The 24,725-nt window shown below is 40.7% G+C and overlaps 1 protein-coding gene across 1 annotated transcript in view; it reads left to right on the top strand.

Annotated features, from left to right (window-relative positions):
• GRHL3 (grainyhead like transcription factor 3) overlaps positions 1 to 16,357 on the top strand; it is a 49,197-nt gene extending 32,840 nt beyond the window's left edge. The window contains exons 12-16 of the mRNA XM_012545513.3: positions 356 to 390; positions 2,114 to 2,202; positions 3,626 to 3,711; positions 7,614 to 7,678; positions 14,007 to 16,357. Of these exons, the coding sequence (XP_012400967.2) occupies positions 356 to 390; positions 2,114 to 2,202; positions 3,626 to 3,711; positions 7,614 to 7,678; positions 14,007 to 14,121 (390 nt within the window). The 3' untranslated portion in view covers positions 14,122 to 16,357. The remainder of the gene's footprint in view (positions 1 to 355; positions 391 to 2,113; positions 2,203 to 3,625; positions 3,712 to 7,613; positions 7,679 to 14,006) is intronic.
• The last annotated feature ends 8,368 nt before the right edge of the window (positions 16,358 to 24,725 follow it).

The raw sequence follows: 24,725 nt of genomic DNA, 5'->3' as shown, positions 1-24,725 counted from the left end.
ACCCAAAGTAGGATGAATTGCTTCGGGAGGGGATGGCTTTCTCCCTGTGGGAGGTCTCTCTCTCTCTTGAGGACAATGTTCTAGAGCAGTGAGTGGCTAAGTCTTAGGGAGCTGCCTGAGGCTGGTTATGTATCTAGCAAGTGTCAGAGGCAGGACAGAACCCCAACTCCAAGCCAGCGTTCTGACCATTATATCTGGCTGCCCAAGTGGAACTACTTCACCGATCAAATATATCAAAATAATTGATTTCCTTTGTAATTTTATATATTTAAATATACAGAAATATATGAATTTTATAAATGTAAATATATAAATCACTGACGTGATGGAATACATCTTTCTTTTTGCATTTTAGACTGGTTCTCCTACCATCCACAACAACACAAGCAGGTATGAAGAATCCTGTTCCTATTAATTGTCTTCTCTCTTTCCCCTTCTTATATAGTGCTCCTCCTTAACCTGCTCCCCTTTCTGGAGTTACCTCCTGCTCCCAGCTTCCCCTACACAGGTCCATTTACAAGCCAGTGCCTCCTGGAGCTCATGCTTCTCAAAGTCAGGATTTGAGCATAAGATCAGCAATGATACTAGTAATCCTACTACTAATAATTCTCCATGAATGAAAGAAATGAAAGGGCATTTATTGAACACCTACTGTGTGCCAGATGCGCATGCTAAGCACTGGGATACAAAGTAAGGCAGTCCCTGCTCTCTCTCCTGATGCCTTTTTGTGGTACGGAGGTGACCCCAAGGTTCTGGAACACTATACCAGTCCCAGCAGAGTCCACCAAGCTGGAAAGGCCTGGAGAACCACACTAGAAATGTGCTTTTTAATCTGTCATTCAGGGCCCAGCCTCCCTAATTGTATGGGAGTTCATCATTTGACACTTGGCCAGCAGAGGATAATTTTTTTTCTTTGCCATAAAGGTGCCAATCACCATTGGTGGAGGGAATAGCCACGGTGGTGAAATAGACAAAATGCTGATCATCGTCACAACAATGACAGATGTGCATGTATTAAGCACCTACTGTGAGCAGACATAGTCCTACGTCCCTTTAAGGCTGACCATGCTTTTGCTGGAAACAGCCCCATAAGGGAGGCCCAGTGGCTGGAGGGCGTGGACCTCAACCACAGAGCTAGGGACCAGATTTTCCTTTCTCATTGAAACTCCCCCAGTTTTTATTGGACTCATTTTATGTGAAAACTCAGCTAATCTCTGGCGAGACAACCTCTTGTAAAAACAAACAAAATAGCAAGTCTCAGAGATGGCCTGGCAGATGGGGAGATTGGCTGGAGGCTTTGTGAGACAACTTGGTGCTGGGGAGGAAATGGATCATTCCATTCCTTCTGAGCGCTTTTATACACAAAAGCTGTCATTCATTCATTCCCTCCTTCATTCCTTCATTGGAGAAAGATTTATTTAGGACTCTGTGCAAGATAAAATGTTTTTGAATAAATGAAAACATAGCAGCAGAATACTGTGCTGATTTAATAAGAACTGATCCATCCCTGTCCTTGTGACACATATTCTAGGACGCAGGAAACATACATGAGTAATTACAATATGCCCTCAATGACATGGATTTGTCAGATAATAGTATCCAGAACCACTCCTGGGACCTTTTCCCTCTACTGACTTTCTTTGAGAGAGATAAAATCTCTACCAGGGGTTTTTAGCCTAGTATCTGTGCCTTTCCTTTGTAATTTTACATATTTAAATATACAGAAATATATGAAATTTATAGATGTAAATATATAAATTAAATATATTTAAATATCTGGTTCTGAAAAAGGGTCACCATAAAAGATCTAATACAAAGCAAATGTTAAGTCCTTATCTATACTTACTTCCAACCTCCCAAGTCACATTCAGGGATTTCTAAGTTCTCTAGTAGAGCCCCCCCTCCCCACCCAGAACACTGCCTTTTGAATCTAGGTCCATTGGCACTATCTGGAGGGACCCCGACTTTCTGAGCTATATGTCAACACAGGGCAAGACCACCCCTGCTCTTTGTCCAGTCTATCAGAAATCCACCCATGAGCTAGCTTCTAAGGCTGGCTGATTCTCTTTGTGGTGCTCCTGACCTGGAACTCCCTACCATTCTGTCCCCTCAGGCTGCCTTTTAAACGAACCTGTTCCCCCTTCTCTGATGACTTTGACCTTCTGCCTCCCAAACAAGCCAAGGAAGATGATCTCCAGAGAGGTAAGGGCGCCTCCCATCCCCACACATCTGGAAGAAATCTCTGAGATCCCTGAGTCTGTCCCCTCATTTTATAGAGGAGAAAACCAAAACACCCAGAGAGGTATTGGCCTAGGGCAGGTTCTTTGAATCCAATCCCCATGTTCTTTCACACACATCATGTTGATCTATGCCCCATTCTCTAAGAAAATCAGAATGGGACAGCCCCTGGTACCTCTCCAGGAGGTACTAACATCTGATATGAAGGATGAATAATAATAAAGATATTCAATTATGCAGCTCTTCAAAGCTTACAAAATGTCTTATGAATGTGAGTGCATTTGAGGAAGGTAGAATAAATTATGTTATTCCCATTTTAGAGACGGAGAAACTGAGGTTCAGCGAGAGATCAAGTGATTTGCCATAATTATACTATTAGTAAATGATAAATTCAATCTTAAATATAGATCTTTTAACTCTAAGACATATAGATATATAGGTATACACACACGTGTGTGTGTGTATGTGTACATGTGAATACCTTTTAGTCTTCCAAGCCATGTGTCATGTCCCTGGTCATGGCGGCAATTCTGTCTCCAATAGGTGAACATTCTTTGGGGCTTGAACAGACACTGAGAGTTGTGCTCACTTTTTTTCATTCTGGGCCTTTTAAAAAGTTTCAGAGGTAGGGCAGCTAGTTGGTACAGTGGATAGAACACCAGCCCTGAAGTCCTGGACCTGAATTCAAATCTGACTTCAGACACTTAACACTTCCTGGCTGTGTGACCCTGGACAAGTCATTTAATCCCAATTGCCTCGGGGAAAAAAGTTTTGGAGGCTCAAGATTTCATGATATAGTATTAGATTTGGGATCAGAAGATGTGTTCACATTACATTGAATTCCTAATCCCTATATTTTTGCCCATCTGCATTTTGCCTTCACAGGCTAATTGCACAATATTTCAGAGTCCAATTCTTTTTGTACAGCAAAATAACAGTTTGGTCATGTATGCTTATCGTGTATTTAATTTATACTTTAATAAATTTAACATCTACTGGTCATCCTGCCATCTGGGGGAGGGGGTGGGGGGTAAGAGGCGAAAAATTGGAACAAAAGGTTTGGCAATTGTCAATGCTGTAAAATTACCCATGCATATAACTTATAAATAAAAAGTTATTTAAAAAAATAAAATGAAATATTAAAAAAAAAAAGATGTGTTCAAATCCCAATTTTGCCCTTTGTCACTGATGTACCTCTGGGAAGGTTGATTAATTTCTCTCAGTCATGATTCTTACCCAATAAGATGAACGAGAGGGACCTCAATAAGCTGTAAGGTCTCTTCTGGCCCTAAATCCACTCATTCTATGATCGATCCCCATGTCTGAAATTATATTGACTTCATTCTTCCCTCTCATGTAAATTAAAGCTGTTTCCGGTTCTTTGCAGTCTTGTTATATGTCCGGAGGGAGACAGAGGAGGTGTTTGATGCTCTCATGCTGAAGACCCCAGACCTCAAAGGGTTAAGGAATGCGGTAAGATGTATTCAAGTTTTCAGTTTACTTGGGAAGGGTGGGGGAAGTGAGAAGAGATGGTCCCTAGGGAGCTTGGATAATCATAGAAGGATACAGTTATTTCCTATCCCAATCTGTTCTTCTCTTTCAGATGATTAAATGAGATCTGGCCATGTTTTTTTTCTTCTGTTAGTCTTCAAATCTTGGGGTTAGAAGGCACTTTAGAGAATGAAGTGTTAGTACTAGACATGATCTGGAAACATCTAGAACTGGAAGGGTGATCAGATTATAGAAGAGATCCTGGGGTCATAAATTCAGAACTTGAAGAGATAACGAGAAACCATCAAGTCCAAGCCTTTTACCTTATAGGTGAGGAAATTAAGGCAAAGAGAGGTCAAATGATTAGCTCAGGGTTACAAAGCTAGTAAGTATCCAGGGTTGCATGTGAGCTTAAATGTTCTGATTCTAACTCTAATCATACAACAAGCTTCCTCTCAAAAAAGAGAGTGCCAGAGTTGGAAGAGTCCTTAGATCACAGAATGTCAGAGGTAGGAGGGATCTTAGAACAAAGAATATCAGAGAAGGGAAGGCTTTAGAACCCAGAATTTCAGGGTTCTTGGAGCTGGGAGGGTTCTTAGAACATAATTCAAAGCTAGGAGGACCCTTAGAACACAGAATGTCAGCTAGGAGAGCCCTTAGAACATAAAACATCACAGCTGGGAGAGACCTTAAAACCATCTATTTCACTGTCTCAATCAGGAATCCCTATTACCCCATTCTTGATATGTTTATCCCCAGCTTTTTATGAATCTCTCTTAAGGAGGAGAGCTAGCTACTTCCAAAAGCAGCTGTATTATATTGTTGGGCAGTTCTACGTGATAGAAAGTTCTTATTTCTATAAATGTACCTTCCACCTGCTCCTGCATCAGCTCTCTGGGGCCAAGGAACTTAAGCCAATCCATCTTTCACAAGACAGCTCTTCAAGATATTTGATAAAAAATTTGCTTGCCTTCCAGCCTCACTCCACTGTCTCCCTTCCTCCAGGCTGAACATTCACCAACTGTATTCCAAACCCATTTCTCAAGTTAGGTATGAGGCACTGCCCTGGACTCTAGACATGGTCCTTTCTTTTGTCCAATGCCGAAATCATGTGCTTGTTAAGGACCCCCCAATACTGATTACTTTCACTAGATGCAGACCACCTTGTGAGGTTCCTTCCTAAAATGAGGCGCTCACACCTGAGCAAGACATTTCAGCTGGACCCAGCCTGAGGCCCTCCCTCCTCATGAGCACTGCTCAGACCAGGTCTGTGGTGTCCAGTCTTTCCTTTTAGACACCACGATCCCATCAATAAAGCCTGGAAACCACATTTGCTCCCCCCCCCCCCCATTGGTGTCTCACATACATTATTGACTCAGGTTGAGCCAGCAACCCACTAAAATCCCAAAAGGTTTTCATATTTTCGACTATAATGAAAAAAGCCAACATCTTTCTGATCCTATCTAGGGTCCATTAAGGTGAAACCTGACGCCCCAGCTTTTCTGTGGCTCTCCCTGTTCCAGGGGGATTTGGGGAGCCGGGTTGCGGGAGGGACATATGAGGCATATTTCTGTGATGGTTATCTTCCTGGCTGCTATAACACTGGCTCCTCAGGAAAAGCACACGCCGTAAATTCTCCATAATCTGATGGCTTTTTTATGATGGGCCAGTGCCTTTGTTAGCCTTGCAAACCTGTTTCTCTGTGAGCTTTAACAGAAATGAAACCGAGTGCTTTTGAATAGACTGAGATGGAGCCATCTGCGGGGGTTGTTCCCAGGGCTCAGCATGAGGGAGGACTTCCTAAACTGGGCTCTCTGACAATGAGATGGGCTGCCTCAGGAGCTAATGAGTTTCCTGACCTGGAAGTGTTCAAACTGAGGCTGGATGACCACTTATTGGGAGAAATAGTATGGAGAACATTTCTCCATTGGCAATGACTTCTCACATCCCTTCAAGACTAGCTAAATAAAAACCGTAGATCTGCCTGGATTATCTGGGCTCTGAGTCAGGCACTGTACTAAGGACTGGAGATGCAAAAAAAGGCAAAAACAATCCCTGCCCTCAAAGAATTTATAGTCTAATAAGGGAGAAAACTTATTCACGGGTACACATAAGGTATAGAGAGGGTATAGAGGAGGTACCCTCAGATGGAAAGGCTTTGCAGCTGGGAGAAAAGGGATGGGACCAAGCAGGAATTATGCCGAGTTTTGAAGGAAGCCAGAGATTTTTAAAGTTGAGGTTAGGGAAAGAACATTCTAGGCTTGGGAAACAGCCTGTATAAAGATATGACAATAGCAGATGGAGCTTTGTGTTCAAAGAGCAGCAATGTAGGCTAACATTCCTGGAACCATAGTGTGGAAGGGAGTAATGTATAACAAGCCTGAAAAGGTAGAGGGGCCAAGTAGGAAAGGAAAAAGGCTTTAAATGAGAGCAAAACAATTTATATTCAATCAGCCTTTGCAATTTATTGAGGGGAAAGTAGAAGATAATAAGTGTTTATTGTTATATTTTTATTATTTTATTTATTTTTATTTTTTATTTCTATTTTTATTATTTACTTCTTTTTCCTCCTCCTCCTTTTCCTTCTTCTTTTCCTCCTCTCCTCTCTCCTCCTCCTCCTTCTTCTTTTTCTTCACAAATATTATCTCATTGTATTTTATGGAGTAAGACATGATAAGACCTACACTTAAGAAAATTGGTTTAGTAGCTCCGTGGAAAGTACTTTTGAGAAGAGAGATTTGTGGCTGAAAACTCATTAGAAAGTTAATAACAGTAGTCCAGGTGAGAGATGTTGAAGGCCTGAACTAGGTAGTAATTACATGAGTAGAGAGAAGAGTACACGAGATAGTGGCAAATTAGAAATGACAGGATTTGGAAACTGGATGGATATATAGGGTGATTAAAAGTGTGAGGAGTCAGGGGTGACATTAAGTTTGCAAATCTGAGCTACCAGGAGGAGGGTGGTCCCTTCAGCAGTAATTGGGAAGTTCCAAAGAAGCCAGCCAAGGAAGATTTAATATTCTCAGTGTCCCTCTTGATGCTGAGGGAAAGTTGGAGTATCCAGTGACAGAATCAAAGGAATAAAACTTTTTAGCTGCACATAGCTACTTTGTCACAAAGAAAAGGCTACAGCCTGAAGAGGCTTCTGCTCTAGAAACGTGTCTCCAGACAGCAACTTGACAATCTCTCTTGTTCTTGTGTAATACATGAGTGAGAGTGAATAAAAACTTTCCAGCTGGGGCTCAGGAGTCCCTAAATCTTTTTCTGCAATTACTTGAGCTAGTGTCACATAAATATTTATAGAAGCTCGAAAAGATAAACTTAAGATGGGCTTTGGAGCAGAGAATGTCAGAATTGCAAAGGATCAAGGTCTCTTCTAGCTCTGACAATCCATGTTCTAAGGCCCCTCCAAAGTTTGACATTCCATGTTCTAAGGGCCCTCCCAGCTCTGAGCTCCTGGGTTCTAAGGGCCCTCCCAGCTCTGACATTCTGTGTCCTGAGGGCTCTCCCAGCTTTGACATCCTAGGGGCCCATCCAACTCTAAAATTCTTTATCCTATGATTTGACTTCTCCAGGCCTTAGTTTCCTAATGGGCAAAATGGAAATCTTCATAGTATCTGGCAGGAATCTTACAGACCATCTATCGAAGGTCTGCCCAGGGCCACAGGCTCCACCTTCCTCTCAGGCTTATCCTGAGATTCTGGGAAGATAATGGATGTGAAAGCTCTTTTGAAAAGCATGGCACTCTTTACAAAAGTGAGGTATTATTGTTATTTTTAGATGGTGGGGAAAGTTTACTTACCTACTCCCTCCCACCCCACCTCTAGGCTGTTAAAATCTGGCCTTGGCATCCTGCAAATAAATTCCTGGCTGTTCTCTTGCAGATCTCGGAGAAGTATGGTTTTCCTGAAGAAAGTATTTACAAAGTCTATAAAAAATGCAAGCGAGGGTAAGTAAGTGCATGCCGGGAAATGCTGGCACCTACTTGTCAACAGCCTTTGGCCTTAACAAGATTGTAAATCACAAGTAGGTCCAGCCCATTGGTGGGACCAAAGACACAAAGTGTTTCCTTGTGTCCGTGTCTTTGTGTGTGTCCAGCCTAGTCAAGAGTTCTGAGGGGAAAGGCATTGGGGGTAAAGGCCCCATAACTCTCAAGAGAATGGACTAAGTGTTCCTCCACCCTCATCCATCATCTGGCAGAAAGAGAAATAGAGTCAGACATTCCAGAGTCAGACTCTGCCAGTCACCACCCATGTGACCTGAGCAATGTTTCTCTGAGCCTCAGTTTCCCCATTTGTTAAGTGAGATGACCTTTTGAGTACTATCTCCTAAAGGACCCTTAGTGTTCTCCCCTTGTACCTCCAAACTATTCAGTTCGTACTTGATATATCTATTTTGTACTTCTGTTCTAATATTTTTTATTTTAAGAACAACTTGACTGTTTTTATTTGGTCTTTGTAGCTTTCAAATATTTACCTACATTGAAGGGCCAGTTATAAAGCAGGTGCTTACTAAGTACTTGTTGGATTGGATGGCATCCAGAGCCAATATTCTATATGCTGAGACTTTTCCCAGCTCTGATATTCTATATTCTAAGGGACTTTCCAGCTCTGACATACTATGTCCCAAGGGCCCTCCTAGCTCTGACTTCCTGGGTTCTAAGGGCCCTCCCAGCTCTGACCTCCTGGGTTCTAAGGCCCTCCCAGGTCTGACATCCTGGGTTCTAAGGGCCCTCCCAGCCCTGAGATCTATTCTGCTTTTTTCCCTCCATTTTAAGGTTCTGATTCTGAGTGTATGAAGGACTGGTTTTTAATACCCACATAAGCTGAATGCCTCCAGTAGTTTGCCTGGCCAGGATGGTTATTGGAACAAAAGGGTGCCCACAATACACTTTTTCAGTCTCAGGGACACCATTCTATGTAGGGTAGAACAATTCTAGAAATCACTGGACTGGGACCCTGAGCAAGCTACTCTAGGGGAGACAATGAGGAATCATACAGGGAGATAAAAGCATGTAGGGTCTGATCTGTCAAACTGAACCTGAAAGAATTTGGGTAGTAAAAACACCTTACTTGGGTAGTAACCAGACTTAAGGGTGGCTGGGGGGGGAAAGGGGGGGCTTTGAGATAATGCAGAGCAATCCCCCTCTTTTCAGAGGAGAAAACTGAGATTTAAGTTACATGGGCAGTATGGAAGTGCTGGAGGAAAGTGGACCCCAGGCTCTTTGACTATTGGCAGGTGTTGAAAGTAGAGAATCTAGCAGACTCGGATGCTAATTCTACTTCAGACATTTACTAGCTACTGATAGCTAGTTATTTAAACTCTAATCAGCCTCAGTTTTATCTGTGAAATGGACATCATAATAGCACTGACCTCCCAGGACTGTTGTGAGGAGCAAATGCGATAACATATGTAAAGTGCTTAAACTCACAGTTTAAGAAGCTGAGCTATAGAGCAGCAGAACACAGTAGGTGATTAATTAGTGCTTTTTGAATTGAAAAATACACTGGGGCATCAGCATGAAATGCGAAAATGAACGCAAATTGTTTTGTGAACTTAGAATTGCTATCTAAATGTCAGTATAATTTGTATCCCCCTTCCCTTTTCTGCCTCCCCGATGGCTTCAGTCAACATCCTCTGTTTTTCTGTTGCAATTCACACGCCAGGAGGAGCCAGGAGTCTTCCTCCCACCTCCTGTGCACCCACCCCCCACCCCACCCACAGCAGGGGTGGGCAGGTTTGGTCTCCTCTGAGCCCAGCCGCTGTCTGGGAAGCCACAGTCATTTGTTGCTAAGCCCCAATTTGCAGTCATTATGTGGTGAGTGCTGATTGGGGAAATCATTATTTATGAGCGATTAACAGTAAATAATAGCAAGGGGTTAATTGGAAGCCTTCTCCACCCATCCCCGGTTCTGCCTGGACAATGGCCCGAAACTGAGATCTATCTCCCTAAATCCCTCTCCTGGAGGATTCTCTTATCCCGTCCCCCAGTGCTCCCTCCCCACCCCCACCCCCCCAGCAGCACTGTACTCTTTTACTTATTAATAGCACCTGGAAGGAGCCCAGGAATTCTGCCTCCAGACAATGTCTGGGCCTTTTCCTTTTAGAGGTTTTGTGAGTCTCCCTTACCTTGCCGCCCCCTCCCATAATGTTCCCTGGGCTGGGTCTGGGGGCTGACAAAGGATTGAGGGGGAGGGGCCGGGCAAGGGCCCTAACTACCTGTTTCTCCTCCTTCTGACCAACTCTACAAATGGCAGAGGCCTATCAGACTGGCCAGTGAGAGGACATGTTAGAAAATTAATAACAGTTCAGCTACAGACTAGCCCTTTTCCTGCCTACAAAAGGAGGCTGTTTTACAGATGAAGAAACTGAGGCTCAAAAGAGGAAGGGCTCTGACCAAAGTTACCCGGCTAATAAAGAGAAGAGGGAGAAAAATTCAGGATATCCTTCTAATGATTATAGCTCACATTTAAATCGTGCTTTAAGGTGTATAAGCTGCTTTCCACAACAATAGTGGAAAACGAACCTGTGATCTGGAGCTTTATTTGGCAAATGAGGAAACTGAGACCCTCAAAAATTTAAAAATTACACAGCTAGTAACTTTGAGAGGTAAGATTGAAAAATAGCTGCTCTGACTCAAGAGTTTCCACTGTACTGAATTATCTCCCAACAAATAACAGTATTACCCCCATTTTGTAGATGAGGAGTTCGAGTTCCTTACTCATGGCTATATAGCTAATAATTATCTAAATCTGAATTTGAGTCTCCTTGAATCCATGTGTATTCCCCAAGGATTGGGGATGAACCCAAGGATTCATCCTTGAATCCTTGAATTATATGTTTGGGGCTTCTTCCCTAGGCCATGCTGTTCGTGTAGGAAGAATTATAATTGCCGTACCCGCAGGCAGGAGGCAAGATTTCTTGAGATTTCTTCCAGCTCTACAATGTATGATTCCCTAATGAGCTCATCACCAGGGGCCCTGAGAACGGCTGTCTCTGTTTGTGAATGTGTGTGTGTGTTTTGTTTAGTTAAGTTTCGGTTTTACACTGGGACTCCCATGTTCACTGGAGCTGAATCAGAATCTCAGCTCAGCATTCAATGCTGCCTTGCCCCAACAAGTCCAGAATGACTTTCCCTTGTTTCTTACTTCTCGTTTCCCTAACAAAACTCTCATCATTTGGGAGCAGAGTAGGCAGAATCTTTGACTCTCCGCAGCACTTTGGAGGATAAAATGTAGTAGATTTTGGAGAGTTCAAAATATGTGGAAGTCCAGTTGGGTCATTCCCTAGTCTGCCACCTGGATGATTGACAGATTTCTATACTTTTAAACTGAGTGGGGCCTTAGAACATTAAAAGCTTGTAGAGTTGGAAGCTGGTTGGGCTTCACTAAGCTGGAAAGGTACTTTGGAAAATCAGATGTCAGAATTAGGCTAAAATGTCAATGCAAAATATCCCTAGAATGCAGAATTGCGAAAGAGGCCTTAGGTTATAGAATTTAAGCTGAATGAGTCCTTGGGCCATAGGATGATAGAGCGGGAAGGGGCCTTTCTGAGAATACACAATGTCTGAGTTAAGAGGGATTGTAAAGCATGGAACAGCAGAGTTAGAAGGGGTCTCAGTGCAAAGAATGCCAGAGGTGGGGGGGACATTTAGGCTCAGTGAGTCCATCACCCACATTTTCATAGGGAATGGGGACACAGATGTAGAGCTGGAATCTTATGTAGTCCAATGTCACATTTTTCAGTTAGGAAAAGCAGTGTCCACAGAGAGGAGACCCTTGCCATTTGCCATGGACGTGCAGCATCATGATTCATCTCCATGTCTTCTGGCTAAATTCAGTATTCTCATTACTCCACATACTACACTGGGACTTCTTAAGTTTTTTCCACTCTCGACCCTTTTTTGCCCCAGAAATTCTCATGTGACCCTGGGTATATAGGTATATAAAACATTTCTATATTTGACTGATAATAAACCACAGGTTTATGATCCCCACATTCATTTATACAACCCCATGTGGGGTCATGACCCATAATTTAAGAAGCTTTGCACCATACCAGTTCTTCCATCTTTCCCTCTAAATAGAAGACAATTACAATTCTTGACTAGCTACTAGGATAGACATAGGGTATATCTCTTGGAAGTTCTACTGAGGCAGAAACACCTTTCCCAGCTTATAAGAATTTCTACCTTTACTTCAAAGGTGTCCCTGATTAGGTTGCTTCAAATGAGCAGATTAGGAAATATATCCCCTCAGAAATGCTTTTCTGAAGAGGTTGGGCTGATTCCCCACCCTTCCCTGGGCCCAGTTCTCTCTGTAATCTGATGAACAGGAACTTCTAATAAATGGCCAAGTTTATTTTCATAAAGTTACATAGCGAGTCCTCTGGACAAAGAGAGATACCATCAGCCTTGCAAGCATCACTGAGTGCTTGGAAGATTAACTAATACATTGTTTTTGCTGGCCCCTGGCCAGGTTTTTAATGTGAAGTGAGACAGATAGGAGGGTAAAAATGACAGTCAGGTCACACATTATGTTTGCTGTTGCTTTAGATGCTGGGGTATTCATACTTCTCATCTCCCAGCTAAAAAGACCAGAATCACATTGCTTTCAGAAGCTAAACAATACGAGATGGGAGGGAGAATGAAACTACAACCAATTGTCTTCTTCTGGGGTTCCCCTCTGGCTGGGAAGGGCCAGGTTGGAGGTGGAGAGGAAGAAGGTTAGAGAGGCAAGGTTTACCCTTAACAAGGAAGTCTTGCAGGAAGAAATAAGCATAACTCCTAATACTGGGACCTTCTATAAATCACAGGGAGGCAAAGTGGTATAATGGAAAGACCAATTGGTTTGGGACTCACAGGACCCAGGTTTACAGAGCTTCGTTTCTCTAGGACTTCTTTGAACGCGGGCAACCCTTGTCTTGACCTATTTCCACATCTATAAAATGATGAGTTTGAATTAACTAGATGGTCTCTAAGGTTCCTTTCAGCTTTAGCTCAGAGATTCTGAGCTGCCATTATGAATCTATGAAATCAGAAACAATAATCCTTAGCTTTTTCATCTGGAAACCGACAGGGTTAGGCTGGCTGGTCTCTGAGGTATCTGACAGTTTGAGATCTAAGATCCCTTAATTCAATAGCTTTCACTTCAGTATTCTTGCTGCTATGACACTGCAGAGAAAGCAGCTCACTTTGGCCAAAAGGATTTGAATTTGACTAGGTCCCAGAGGTTCTCTTTTGATTTTCCACTCCCCCAAGAAGAGCAAAACAAAAGGTCCTCTGTGAAATTGACTGGGGAATAAATCTAAATCTGAATCCAGGAAAGAAACTCCTCTAATTAATTGGCAATGATCAACCAGGATGCCCATGGCTCTGTGAGCATTCTAATCCCAAGCAGAAATGTTCAACCCAGAGAATAATAGCTTTGTTGATACTGTCAAAGATAGTCCTGTGAAGGACTCCTCAATCCCCAAGGCTCCACGGTTTGTTTAATGACTGGTTGGAACTGAGAAGAAATTTCCTTCCTTACTGCTCACCAGGACTACCTGATTCATCCTGCTCATCCTCAGACCAAGATTGTCTAGTGTTTAGGTATAGCATTGACTCTGATTGGGAAGCCAAGGGAAGAGAAAAATCTGTCCCACACAAGATAGTACTTAGTGGCAGAACAGATAAAATGAGTTTCAAGCCCCCAGTTGGCCAATAAAGTACCTTTGTAATCTTAAATTAGGTATTTAACCTTAGTTCTTCATCTATGAATTGGAGATAACAACATAGGTATGATCTACCTCCTTGAGAGAAGCCAAGCCATATGGAAGCTATTATAATTTTCTAAGGTCCTCTTCCAGCTCTATTTCACTTTCATCTCCAAAATTCTGCATTCTGAGGTCCTCTGCAGCTTTGATATGCTATGTTCTAAAACTTTTCCGAGCTCTGATAATTTAATGTTCTAAGAACTCTTCTAGTGCTGACATTTCTGTGCTCTAAGGTCCCTCCCTAAGGTTCTAAGATCCTTCATTCAATGCCTCTACAAATTGTTAAGTTATGACAGCTGTGCTCAGTAGTCAGACAAATACCTGATAAGATCCCAGGAAGGGAGAGAAATATTTGATGTGTTCATTGGGACAGGCAGAATTTTTACTCTTAAGAACCTATGGGGCTCATCTTGAATTCTCCAGTTACTCCCAGTTTTAGACCCCTTTACAGTCCTAGAACCTTGATGCTGAGGTCATTCCATCTCCAGGATCCGCTCATCCTCTCATGTTTTCCTTTCCAGGATCTTGGTGAACATGGACAACAACATCATCCAGCACTACAGTAACCACGTGGCCTTCCTGCTCGACATGGGAGAACTAGATGGCAAAATTCAGATCATCCTCAAGGAGCTATAGGGCCCCAGCGTTGCCCTGCTCTTGGACCTATGGGCCTACATTTGACTCGCAGAGCCAGAACGTAGCCCTAAAAGCCCGACACAACCTTTTTCTATGCCTCAGTGTTCTCCCTTACTTGAATGCACTCACCTGGGAGAGAAGATGCTCAGTCTTCAGAAGCAGCCTTTGCAGCTCCCAAGAGAAGCCTTCGCCCCTTTGGGGAGCCACTCTGTCTGATTCCAGAGACAGCTGCCATCCCAGCCTTCAGACTATTCCCCACTCCATTCTTGAGAACAGATCCTTCTTGCTCCTTGCACTGGGGGCTGCCTTGTTGTGCTCAACGGTCAGACATTTTGATTGGGATATTGGTGGTCTTGCCTTCCAAGGCTGCTCTTCTGGCATCTCTCATTTCCAGACAGAAGAAACAGAGAGGCAGATGGGGAAATTTCATTCATGCAAGAAAAAGACAATCGAAGCCAGACTAGTCACATGAGGCCATACACTCCCCACTCACTTCCCCAGCCAAAGTATAACTCGTTTTGCTCTTAAAAGAGGCTATAATGGAATCCCCGAGTTATTATTTGCTATTGTGTCATTCTCTGACGTCTTGGTCACTAATTATCTGGTCATCTTGCTACTTTGCTACTTTCTAATGCCCCATTCCAAACTGAGGCCATGCTGCTGTTTGATATTGTTGCAATTCATCTCTCTTACAATCTGACACCTTGTTATTGTCATTGTTCAGGTCTGTTACTAGAGAGGTAATGTGAGGTTATGTTACTACCAGACACCAAGTTCAGTCGTGCATTTGTGTATTTTATAGGCTCGCATTCCACTGCATGATGTTATCCAGTCATTACTAGAGACAGCTTTACAATCCATTTGAGGTCATACTCCTTCCTTGGTACCATGTTGCTATATAGCATGATATTACTACTGGATGTCGCGTTACTGTTGTTTGATAAGTTGCTATTCCATAAGATACTAGTTGATGCTGCATTGTTTGAAACTATGCTACTGCTCATAGTAACATCCAATGTCATTTCTTGCTACTGTGTCACTCTGGTGATCATTAATTATCTGGTTAATGATGATGATCATTAATTATCTGGTTAATGATGATGATCATTAATTATCTGGTTAATGATGATGATCATTAATTATCTGGTTAATGATGCTACTTTGCTGTTTTATCACACCTGATATCCCATTTTTAATTGAAGCCATGCTGCTGTTTGATATTGTTGCAATTCATCACTGTTAGAATCTGACACCTTGTTGCTGTTGTCATTGTTCAGGTCTGTTACTAGAAAGGTAATTCGAGGTTATGTTACTACCAGACACTAAGTTCAGTCATGCATCTGTGTACTTTATAGGTTCTCATTCCACTGCATGATGTTATCTAGTCATTACTAGAGCCAGCTTTGCAATCCGTTTGAGGTCATACTCCTTCCTTGGTACCACGTTACTATATAGGATGATATCAGTACCGGAAGTCAAGTTGCCATTGTTTCATAAGTTGCTATTTGATTCTAGTTTACCAGTTGATGCTGCATTGTTTGAAACTATGCCATTGCTCATAGTAACATACAATGTCATTTCTTGCTACTGTGTCACTCTGATGCCAGGATCATTAATTATCTGGCTAATCTTGTTACTTTGCTGTTTTGTTACTCCATGATACCACATTTTTAACTGAGAACATGCTGCTGTTTGATATTGTTGCAATTCATCATTGCTACAATATGATACCTTGTTGCTAATGTTACTGTTTGGGTTATTACTAGAGATATAATTTGAGTCTGTGTTACAGTCACCAAGTTTAATTATGATGCATTTGTCTTCTTAGTAGGTTCTCACTCCATTGTGTCTTGTTTACCCGGTTACCACTGGAGATATCATTACAACTTATTCCTTCTGTTTGAGATCATATTTTTTCCTCGAGACATTGATACAATGGTGTTACCGGTGAATATCAAGTTAGTGTTGCTTGATAACTTTTGATTGTTGTTTTGATGAGGCTACCAGTTGATCTATACTGATAATATTTGATGCAAGGGTACTACTAGTTGATACCACATTGTTTGAAACTATGTTACTGGTCACGTAACATAAAACGTCATTTACTGCCATATTTTATTGGATACTGTTGTTGTCTACCGATGTTTTGTTAATATGTGATACATTTCCTGAGTATACTTTTGTCTGTGTTTTATATATATATAAAATATAAATATGTATTGTATATATATATATATGCAACATTTTATATTTTTCATGGGGACATTTTTATCATTTCAAACAATGTGTTATTTCACATTTCTTGGATTTTTTAAAATGTTTTGTATTGTATTCATATGTCATTTATTAATAAAGGACTGACTACATGACACACCAGATTTGAATGATTTCCTTTTGTAAATGTCTCCAGAAATCAGAGTCAAATAGGTCAGCTTCATTTGACTAAACCTTCTCTCTCTCAGTCTCTGTGTTTGTGTGTCTTTCTGTCTCTCTCCAACCCATAAATGTTTTGAGGACTGATAGAGAAGTATCTGGAATGGTCAGAATAGAGATGTCATATATGAGGAGATCTGAGGATTTAGGATTTCTATTTTATCCAAACCCTATATATAAAGAGGATATTGATTGTAGCTTTGAAGCATTTTACAAAATATATTCACCTCTGGTTCTCACAGAAACTTTGTGACAGAGGCAAGAAAAAGACTATTATCTCCATTTCACAAATGAAGAAACAGAGGCCTAGAAAAATGAAGTCTCAAACTCACATTTCTATGGAATCTTAAATTCTATCAATCATTTTCTATGTAATAATGGTGGAAGGTAGGCAATATAAACATTATCATCTCCATTTCACAGATGAGGAAACTGAGGCTGAGCAAGGGATCTGCCCTTGGTCATACAATCTGTAAGTGGTCAAGACAATTTGAATGCAGGTTTTCTGACTTCAGATCCATTGCCTCTCCAAGAACCATAGTCCAAAGACTTGGCTGTATAGCTTTAAGAACCCTGTATAAGGGCAGAAAACATAGAAGAAAGAAAGTCAGGGGATCTGGATTCAAATCCCAATTCTGGGTTTTGCAGTAAGACAGTCCTTTTTTCCCCTGGATCCTATTTTCCTCATCTGAAAAATTAAAGTGGTAAACTAATGATCTTGAATTTTAAGTTTGAGTTGCTATAGGATTTAACATTGAAAGAAACCTTAGAAATGTTCTGATCCAGCTCTCTTTTTTCATGGATGGGGAAATGGAAATCCAGAGAAGTATCTTTGCCCAAGTATATTTCAAGTTCTTACAGACTGGGTGCAAAGGTTTATAACAATGAATGTCCTTTGTCATAGTAGCAAAAACATTGGTCTTGCAGGTGGGAAGACTTGGATTCAAATGTTGCATTTAACATTTCCTAGTTCTGTGACTCTGGGCAAATCCTTTAATCTCTCAGCCTCGGTTTCCTCATTCGAAAAATGAGGGTGGCACTTATTCCTTAAAACTGCGTATATTCACACATATCCACAAATGTGCGTACATATAAATGTACATATACATGTGTGTACATATATGTATAGAGATACATGTACATAGTTCCTTACAAATCTTGAAGTCCTATGTCAGTTATTATTATAATCATATTTTTGTGCTTCCTATCTCCAAGCATTAGTAATGCACATCCTTTGAGAGATATATGAAGAAACTCTACTGAGGGGAGATCAAGATGAGAGAGAGAAAGAAGATTAGAATCCCTATATCAAAAATACCCAGATCAATGGCACTGAGTCACCTATGGGGCTCACAAAGTCTGCCCTGAGTAATTGAACATCAGAGATTTCCCTCCCTGGAGGGAAGACAAGACAAAACAGAAAGAAACAGAAAGGGCTTGCAGGAAAACAACAGATGATGGCCTGAAAAGGTTAGTGAGCTGGGAGCTGGGAGACCTGGATTCCAGGGCTAGCTCTGCCACTCAGTCCTTGTGAGTAATTGAGGGTAAGTGATGGACTGCAAGGTCTAGCATCTTCTGCAAAATAGGGAATAATGATACCCACCCATCCTTTTTTACAGAGATCTTTGCAAGGGTCAAATAAGATCCCAGCCGTGACAACAATCACTGTCCAGATGGGTATTGTTCTTCCCATATGAGTACTACCTCACTGAAGACAAGAAAGGAGATAGAACAGATTTATGACCTAGCCAGTGGTTCTCAAACTTTTGTTTTCAGTATCTTTATCCTATTAAAAACTACTGAGGGTATCTCCAAAGCGTTTTTGTTTATCTAAATTATATTTATAGACATTTACTCTATTGGAAATAAAAACTATTTTTGAATTTGTAGACCCTCTAAAAGGGTTTCAGAGATCCCCATGATTCTCTAGACCATACTTTGAGAACCACTGACCTAGACAGAAGGAAAAGACATCTCTATGTAAAAGGCAAAATCTCTAAGGGCAAAATCCTTCTTTTCTTTCAGTTATTCAGAGCTCAATGCCATATCCACCTATTGTTTAGGGGAAGTCATAGTTTCCAGAAATTTACCTCTAAAACTATAAGATATTAAAACTAAAAGAACACAGAGCATCAGAGCTGGAAGGGATCTTAGGACCTAGAATATCAGAACTGGAAGGCACATTAGAACAAAGAATGTTAAGAGCTAAAGAGATGCTTAAAGTAGACTGAGTTAGCGTCTTAACATATAAAGGTTAAATGGCAAACTAACAGAACTAGAAAGAACAATAGAACTAAGAATATTAAAGCTGGAAAGAGTCTTAAAATGGGGGCATATAATATAGGAAACAAAAGAAACTTCTCAGAGATCATCTAGTCCTACTCCTGGAAATGGGAATCTATTACAGCATCTCTGACAAATGGTAATTCAGCTCTCTCTTCTGAATAATTGAATAATTTCAATAGGAACTTCCTATTTATTAAGATTCTAGTTCTTCTAAGTAAGTTCTTCTGTATAGTAAGCAGAAGTCCACCTGCTTGTGATTTCCACCATTTGTTCTAATTCTCCCATCCGGGACTATGTAGAGTAACCCTATGACGACTCTTCAATTACTTGAACTCAGATATCATAACCCCATTAAGTCTTCTCTCAGGGCTAACCAGGTGGCACAGTAGATGGAGCACTGAAATTGGAGTCAGCAAGATCTCAGTTCAAATTTGATCTCAGATATTTTCTATTTGTGTGACCCTGGGCAAGTGTATTTACCTCAGTTTTCTCATTTGTAAAATGTGCTGGAGAAGTAAATGGCAAATCGTTCCAGTATCTTTGCCAAGAAAACCTCAAGAGGAATCACAAAAAGTTGGACATGACTGAAACTGAACCATAGTAGAAACTGCCATGTAAAGAGGCAGAGAAGGAATCATAGCTTCAGAGTTAGAAGTGAACACAGAGGCTCTTTAGTCCAACCCTCTCTTTTTACAGAGAAGGAATCTCAAGGCCTAGCTTGTTGACTTGAATAGGGTCACAGGCAGGACTAGGTTTTAAATCCAGGTCCTCTGAAGTCCTACTCAATGCACTATCCCCTGTACCACACAGCTCTCCAAATGACTGAAAGTAAGTTCCTGCATCTCATTTCTAGAAGGAAACCCAGCTATTGTGTACATGGGCTCCAGCTGGCCTCCTGGGTTATAACTGAAATCCACACACAATTGGTTGGTTGTCCTTTGTTCTCAAAGAGAACATCACTGTTAGAGTCGGGGTACGGTGTGTCCAACTATGGTTGATAGCTCGGAATGCTCTGCCACAGGTCGGACACAAATAGTCCATGTGAACAACTGGGGCGGCTTCTCTAACTGCACATCTCTGAGCTGATTCACTTTTGCTTTACTCATAGGGCACAGCACCTTCTCTGATGAGGACACACCATTCTGGGTGGTACCGTGCCAATATCTCCTGTGTCATATAATCGATTCCAAAGTTCTTAAGAGAAACTTTGAGTGTCCTTGTATCACTTTTTCCGATGACCTTGTGAGGGCTTGCATCTCATTTCTAGAAAGAAACCCAACTATTCGGTCTAGGGGCTCCAGTTGGCCTTCTGGATTATAACTGAGATCTTCTGTCTTTATTCCCTTAGTTACCCTCTATGCCCCTGGACTGACCTTTCCCAAAGCCCTGCCCCTCCAAATGGACAACGGGCCTGCCTAGGGGGCCAGATCACTTTATCTCTGTTCTTAATGACTATCACCTGCATCTGCATTCACTCAGGGGAAATTCTGCTGTTGCCTCTTGTCTGGCTGAGTGCTGGCCCCAAATTCCCCAAAGCCAGAGGAACTAACAAAGACTATGGGTATTTTATCCACTCTGCAAATCTCTTGGGGCAAAGAAAAGAGCCTTTCCTTCAAAAATCTCCCCAAAGCTTATATCCCACAGAGATCTCAAAGGAGGGAAAGGGACCACATGTGCAAAAATGTTTGTAGCAGCCCTTTTCATAGTGGTAAGAAACCGGAAACTGAATAGATACCCATCAGCTGGGGAATGGCTGAATAAGTTATGGTATATGAATGCTATGGAATATTATTGTTCTATAAGAACATGATCAGATATTGTATTAGAAATGCTAGCTTTGGCAATTAGAGTTGAGAAAGAGATTAAAGGAATTAGAGTAGGCAATGAGGAAACCAAATTATCACTCTTTGCTGATGATATGATGGTATACTTAGAGAACCCCAGAGATTCTACTAAAAAGTTATTCGAAATAATCCACAACTTTAGCAAAGTTGCTGGTTATAAAATAAACCCACATAAGTCATCAGAATTCTATATATCACTAACAAAATCCAGCAGTTAGAGTTACAAAGAGAAATTCTATTTAAAGTAACTACTGATAGTATAAAATATTTGGGAATCTATCTGCCAAGGGAAAATCAGAAACTTTATGAGCAAAACTACAAAACACTTTCCACACAAATTAAGTCTGATCTAACCAACTGGAAAAATATTAAATGCTCTTGGATTGGGCGAACAAATATAATAAAGATGACAGTACTACCTAAACTAATCTATTTATTTCACACTATACCAATCAGACTCCCCAAAAACTTTTTTGATGACCTAGAAAAAATAACAACAAAGTTCATATGGAAAAACAAAAGGTCAAGAATTTCAAGAGAATTAATGAAAAAAAAAAATCAAATGAAGGTAGCCTAGCTGTACCAGATCTAAAATTACATTCTAGAGTAGCAGTTACCAAAACCATTTGGTATTGGCTAAGAAATAGACTAGTTGATCAGTGGAATAGATTAGGCTCAAAGGACAAAACAGTCAATAACTTTAGTAATCTAGTGTTTGACAAACCCAAAGACCCCAGTTTTGGGCATAAGAACTCACTATTTGACAAAAATTGCTGGAAAAATTGGAAATTAGTATGGCAGAAACCAGGCATTGATCCACACTTAACACCGTACACCAAGATAAGGTCAAAATGGGTTCATGACCTAGGCATAAAGAATGAGATTATAAATAAATTGGAAGAGCATAGGATAGTTTACTTCTCAGACCTGTGGAAGAGGAAGGAATTTATGACCAAAGAAGAACTGAGATCACTATTGATTACAAAATAGAAAATTTTGATTATGTCAAATTGAAAAGTTTTTATACAAACAAAACTAATTCAGACAAGATTAGAAGGGAAGCAATAAACTGGGAAAACATTTTTACAGTTAAAGGTTCTGATAAAGGCCTCATTTCCAAAATATATAGAGAACTGACTCTAATTTATAAGAAATCAAGCCATTCTCCAATTGATAAATGGTCAAAGGATATGAACAGACAATTCTCAGATGAAGAAATTAAAACTATTTCTAGCTATATGTAAAGATGCCCCAACTCATTATTAATCAGAGAAATGCAAATTAAGACAACTCTGAGATACCACTACATACCTGTCAGAATAGGCTAGAATGACAGGGAAAGATAATGCGGAATGTTGCAGGGGATGTGGGAAAACTGGGACACCGCTACATTGTTGGTGGAACTGTAAATACATCCAGCCATTTTGGAGAGCAATTTGGAACTATGCTCAAAAAGTTATCAAACTGTTCATACCCTTTGACCCAGCAGTGCTACTACTGGGCTTATGTCCCAAAGAGATACTGAAGAAGGGAAAGGGACCTGTATGTGCCAAAATGTTTGCGGCAGCCCTGTTTGTAGTGGCTAGAAACTGGAAAATGAATGGATACCCATCAATTGGAGAATGGTTGGGTAAATTGTGGTATATGAATGTTATGGAATATTATTGTTCTGTAAGAAATGACAGCAGGATGAATACAGAGAGGATTGGAGAGACTTACATGAACTGATGCTGAGTGAAATGAGCAGAACCAGATCATTATATACTTCAACGACAATACTGTATGAGGATGTATTCTGATGGAAGTGGATTTCTTCGACAAAGAGAAGATCTAACTCAGTTTCAATCGGTCAGTGATGGACAGAAGCAGCTACACCCAAAAAAAGAACATTGGGAAATGATTGTGAACTGTTTGCATTTTTGTTTTTCTTCCCGGGTTATTTTTACCTTCTGAATCCAATTCTTCCTGTGCAACAAGAGAACTGTTCGGTTCTGCACATTTATATTGTATCTAGGATATACTGTGATATATTTAACATGTATAGGACTGCTTCCCATCTGGAGGAGGGAGTGGAGAGAGGGAGGGGAAAAGTCGGAACAGAAGTGAATGCAAGGGATAATGTAAAAAATTACCCAGGCATGGGGTCTGTCAATAAAAAGTTATAATTATGAAAAAAAAAAAAAAAAAGAACATGATCAGCAGGAAGATTTCAGAAAGGCCTGGAGAGACTTACATACCTTGATGCTGAGTGAAATGAGCAGAACCAGGAGATCATTGTACAAGGCAACAAGATTATGTGATGATCAATTCTGATGGATGCAACTCTTTTCAGTGATAAGATGATTCAGTCCAGTTCCACTGATCTTGTGATGAAGAGAGCCATCTCCATCCGGAGAGAGGCCTGTGGGAACTGAGTGTGGATCACAATACAGCATTTTCACTCTTTTTGTTGTTTAGCTTGCATTTTATTTTCTTTCTCATTTTTTTTTTGATCAGATTTTTCTTGTGCAGCAAGATAATTGTATAAATATTTATGCATATATTGGATTTAACATATATATTTTTGCCATGTCTAACATATATTGAATTATTTGCCATCTAGGGAAGAGGGTGAAGGGAAAGAGAGGAAAATTGAAGCACAAGGTTTTGCAAGGGTCAATGTTAAAAAAATTATACTTGCATATATTTTAAAAATAAAAAGTTTTAATTAAAAAAGAAGAAAAATCTCCCCAAAACAACTTGTAGACATTGACTCAGGAATGGTAGAGCTGCAAGGGATCTTAGAGATCCCAGAATCCTAGCACCTCTAGAACCCTGTGAATTTATCTAATGGAAGAAACTTTAGAAGTCATCTTCAACCCCTAGTTAAAGCTTAGACTGTCTCTACAACACTCACACACACACACACACACACACACACACACACACACACACACACTGGCAGCCTGATACAATGTGAATGATACTCGGGTGATTTGCTATATAGATTCAGCTCTACAATGAATTCTTCTCTGTGAGTCCTTCTCTGGACCTGGTACTCCTCTGTTAAAGGAAACAAACTTTGTTAAAGTACACACGCTTGTTATTAGACAAGCTCAAGGTCTTCTTCACCTTTCTGTCTATCATGAATATATTTTGGCAATCCAGTGACGCTTATAGTACTTTTTCTTGGAATGTCTTTAAATTCGTAAAATACGGGGGCTTGCAAAAGAAATCAATTATATTTAAATAGGTATCAAAAGAAAATTTGCATTCATAAACTTGTAGGGATCTGTTTTGCTTGACCATATATGTTTGTAATGAGTTTTGTTCTTGCTTTCTCAATGGAGAAGGAGGGAGAAAGAGTAGGGACCAGAAAGAATTCAGATCTGAAAATAAAATAAAACTGAATTTTGGAAAACATAAAAAGAAAATGATGAGTCCCAAGTTAAGAACTATCAGACTAGAGGAATTCTAAAGTCTTTTTCAGGATAGCATTCTGTATTCTATAGGTTATTCCCCATTCTTATAGTCTAATTCTCTTTCTTATGGGCCCATTTGGTTCTGATTGTCCATATTCTAATGGTCCTTTCACTGATATTCTATGTTCTAAGGTCCCTCCCAGCACTAGAAGTATATAACCTAACTATATAAGTTCTCAGGTCCCTTCCCACATTGACATTCTAGGTTCTAAGATTATTTCCAGATCTGAAGACAATATCCCTCCCAGCTCCTACATTCTAAGGTTTCCTCCAGCTTTCCCACTTTCTGATTCTATGTTCTGGCCCAAACCCTGTTTTCACAGATTATTACCCCAAACCCCACAAGCCAAAAGTGTTTCTTTTCTTTTTTTTGCTAAGGAAATTGGGGTTAAGTAACTTGCCCAGGGTCACACAGCTAGGGAGTGTTAAGTGTCTGAGTTCAAATTTGAACTCAGGTCCTCCTGACTTCAGGGCTGGTGCTTTATCCGCTGCGCCCCCTGGCTGCCCCATGTGTTTCTGATTTTAAAATCCAACCGTTTTATTTTCTATGAACTTTGTTTGCATTCATACAAGGCCAACA

This window comes from Sarcophilus harrisii, chromosome 3 (genome assembly GCF_902635505.1).
Source record: "Sarcophilus harrisii chromosome 3, mSarHar1.11, whole genome shotgun sequence".
Lineage (NCBI taxonomy): Eukaryota > Metazoa > Chordata > Mammalia > Dasyuromorphia > Dasyuridae > Sarcophilus > Sarcophilus harrisii.
The sequence above is the reverse complement of the archived record's forward strand: the minus strand, read 5'-3'. Positions and strand labels throughout refer to the sequence as shown.